Genomic DNA, 3,312 nt, shown 5'->3' on the forward strand with positions numbered 1-3,312 from the left:
ATGCGGGGTCTACAATAGAAGTCGTAGCAGTCGTAGGGTCTTAAGTCGTAGAAATTGACCAATCACAGTCGAATATGAGAAGAATAATTAACTGTGATTGGTCAATTTTCTAAGACTTAAGACCCTACGACTGCTACGACTTCTATTGTAGACCCCGCATCACAGGGGAATGCTCGACTGTAGTTGGTTGGTTTTTGCATTCTGATCCGGTTCGAACCCTCGGTGGAAACTAGGCTGTTGACTGGTAACTAGTTGACTGGTTCCGGGAGTATAGTGCGGTTCATTGTTCGTGATTGTTACGTGCGCGCGACACGGTTTTCGTTCTTCAGACAACATTTCTTATCAGCCCTTACGTCGATATGGCTTGGCTGTCTGGCCTTGCTGATAAGGCAGAGAATTTGTTAAATAAAATTGACAAAAATACCGCGGCCGTGTTAAATAAAGACAAATACGAGATGCCACAAGGTCATCTGTCAGAAGTTACATGGCTCTCTCCAGAATCTAGGTAATTACGTTCATATCTCAGGTTATTACTGTTAAATATTTGGATTAGTCCATTAGTCAATCAGTTCGCGAAATGTCATTTCCAAATTTCGCTTTACTTATATACAACGTAAAATATAAATAAATTTATTTTATCGAAATGTTACATTTGCATATAGCTTTCAATAGGTTTTAACATATTCCTTATGGAAAAGCAACTAATGAAAAAAATATATGTAATATTAAAAATTATTAATAAAAATATTTTTCTTTTAATTTAGATTAAATGGAAGTACGTCCAAAACACCTTTATTGGGATCATCAGATCATATTCCTTATGCTGCTCCTACTTCAAGTTTGACATCGGTGAATCTATTAAATGTAACGACACCTAAAGAAGACGCGTTATTTACATATTTAAATACACCTAACCCGAGTCCAAAGAGGATAGTGGAATCCTTTAAATCACCATCAACTACTTCATCGTTATTGGTAGAACATCCTACAGATGACACAGATTCGGATCTATCGGTTCAGAGTGATCGGGTTAGTCCAACTCCGTCTCATGTTTCAATTGAAATGATTCCTAATATTTTGGATGATAAAGATCCCGAAATAAATATGGAAAATTCAAATTTGTATCCAAGTAATGAAGTACAGATCTTAGATTGTGAAAATCTAGATAATCCAACAACAGAAACTATACAGAATGGTATATCTTAATTTTTATATCATATATTTATAATGTATCATTTTATACAGATATTTTGCATTTTTATATTGCAGAACATAATAATGCAGAGGAACATTTAGATGTATTCTATCCCCAGCCCATATATAAAATAAAATCAAACAATGTGAAAACGGATAATGTAGATAATCCAATTGATTTAGCAAATAAACAAAAATATATAAGAGAATTGGAAAGACATTTGGAGAAGCAAAATGAATTCCTTGGAAAACAGACGGATTTTCAAAAAGAAATTGTAGTTCTAAATGAAAAGTTGAAAGCTTTGGAAATAGAAAAGTTAGAGCAGTCAAAGCAAGTAGTAGATTTACAATCCGTCATTGACAGAAACAGACAAGAATTAAACTCAATTAGATCTGAATTGGAACAGCATAAAGCTAGGGCATTAAAAACTTTACAAGAAAAGGAAAAACTTATAGCAGAACTGAAAAGCAATGCACCGACAGCTATGGATGAAGCTACTATCATGGAATTGAATCAATTAAAGTCAGTAAAATCAATATCAGTATTTACAAGTTTATAATTTTAATATGCGGCAGTCGTTCTATGAACATAATCTATTGTATTAAATCACAGACAGGAACGTGACAGTGTTAGGGAGGAAAATCAGCAAATGTGTCAGCAGCTGAAAATGTTGAGGGAAGAGCTGGTAAATGCAGATCTGAACTTGGAAAAGGTAAGACAAAAGTTAGCCGAGACAAATCTACAAAATCAAGAGATTCTTACTAGTGAAAGACGCCGAAGATTAGAAACAGAAGAAGACATGAGATTGCATTCTGAGGTAAATTACATTTTATTTGGATACAGATTACATCTCTAAGTTATTGTGAATTAATAAATCAAAAAGGTTAAAAATAAAAATGTTGTTTTTAGGAAATAAGATCCTTGAAAGATGAATTAATTAGTCAACGTAATGGATTTAGTTTACAGTTACAAAAGCAGAATTCAGAGATTTCTAGGCTTAAGTTGCAGCTGTCAGTGTCAGCAACACCGAGTAATGAAATGGATTCGAGAATAGCATCTCTTACTCAAACTCTGGTTCTAAAACAGCAAGCATTGGAATGTTTGACGACAGAAAGAAATGCGTTACGTCTCCAGCTTGAGAAAATCGAAGTAAATATGATAGCTTACAAATTTTTATTAGAGAATATTTTTTTCTGCAATATATTGTTCACAAATAAACATCAAATTTTGGTAATTTTATTAATAAAATTTAGCATTATAAAATATTTTTTTCTAAAAATTAATTTTTAGACTTTATGTATGTATATACTAATAATAGCCTTCTTAACAGCATGAATATAGAAATGCTGCAGGCAATTTACGAAGAAACATATCGTATAACAATATAAACGATACGGACGATGCAAAAGCTCAAGTTCCTACGTTTTTAATGGAAACACCGTTTGATACCAGCGTTACTAGAAGAGTAAAAAGAGCTTATTCTTTATTGGATGCCATAAGCATTCGAACGGGAGTATTCTTAAGGAGGTATCCATTAGCTAGGATTGTAGTATTGATTTATATGGTAAGTACGTGCATATATATTAATCGTCATTTATATTTAAAATATTGCTACGAAACGTATATATTTTTGTAGGTACTGCTCCAATTGTGGGTCTTGATAGTTCTCCTTTCTCAATCACCGGAAGCTCATTAATAAAAATTAGAATAGCAGATAGCATCTTAAAACAAAAAAATATATTTATAAAAAAATAAAACTGTGAATATCGGATAGCAATATTTGCAGGAGGCAGATTTAGACAGACCTTACACAGTTTAATATAGCATATCTTAATCTATATAAGTTGTTAAATAAAAATTTTAAATAAAATATATAGTGATAAATCAGTGATAAAATATTATGATTGTAAAATTATCTTTATTTTTTACTACATAAAATGGTATACTGTTACAAGACTACAAATACGGGCAGCATTAAAATAAGTGACGAAGAAAAGTGTAAATAAGTTATATGTATAATACTACTTTGTTTTTGTAATTTAATCATCAATTATATGCATAAGTTTATAATTTAAAATTGTTTAAAATTATGTTCTTCCATTAGAGGTTTGGAGAAT

The 3,312-nt window shown here is 31.6% G+C and overlaps 1 protein-coding gene across 1 annotated transcript; it reads left to right on the forward strand.

Annotated features, from left to right (window-relative positions):
* Nucleotides 1-279: 279 nt before the first annotated feature.
* On the forward strand, nucleotides 280-3,072 carry Golgin84 (golgin A5). The gene is made up of 7 exons (XM_018456212.1): nucleotides 280-505; nucleotides 765-1,195; nucleotides 1,270-1,717; nucleotides 1,808-2,012; nucleotides 2,105-2,344; nucleotides 2,526-2,759; nucleotides 2,832-3,072. The coding sequence occupies exons 1-7, from the start codon at nucleotides 360-362 to the stop codon at nucleotides 2,889-2,891; spliced, it is 1,764 nt and encodes a 587-aa protein (XP_018311714.1). The 5' UTR covers nucleotides 280-359; the 3' UTR covers nucleotides 2,892-3,072.
* Nucleotides 3,073-3,312: the final 240 nt, after the last annotated feature.

This window comes from Mycetomoellerius zeteki, unplaced genomic scaffold (assembly GCF_001594055.1).
Source record: "Mycetomoellerius zeteki isolate Tzet28-1 unplaced genomic scaffold, Tzet1.0 scaffold564, whole genome shotgun sequence".
Classification (NCBI taxonomy): domain Eukaryota; kingdom Metazoa; phylum Arthropoda; class Insecta; order Hymenoptera; family Formicidae; genus Mycetomoellerius; species Mycetomoellerius zeteki.

Bases quoted from the DNA above. Each gene is read 5' to 3' on its own strand.
- Golgin84 (XM_018456212.1), top strand. From the start codon at position 360: ATGGCTTGGCTGTCTGGCCTTGCTGATAAGGCAGAGAATTTGTTAAAT. The intron at 2,345-2,525 runs GTAAATATGATA...CCTTCTTAACAG, and splicing joins TCCAGCTTGAGAAAATCGAA to CATGAATATAGAAATGCTGC. The intron at 2,760-2,831 runs GTAAGTACGTGC...ATATTTTTGTAG, and splicing joins TTGTAGTATTGATTTATATG to GTACTGCTCCAATTGTGGGT.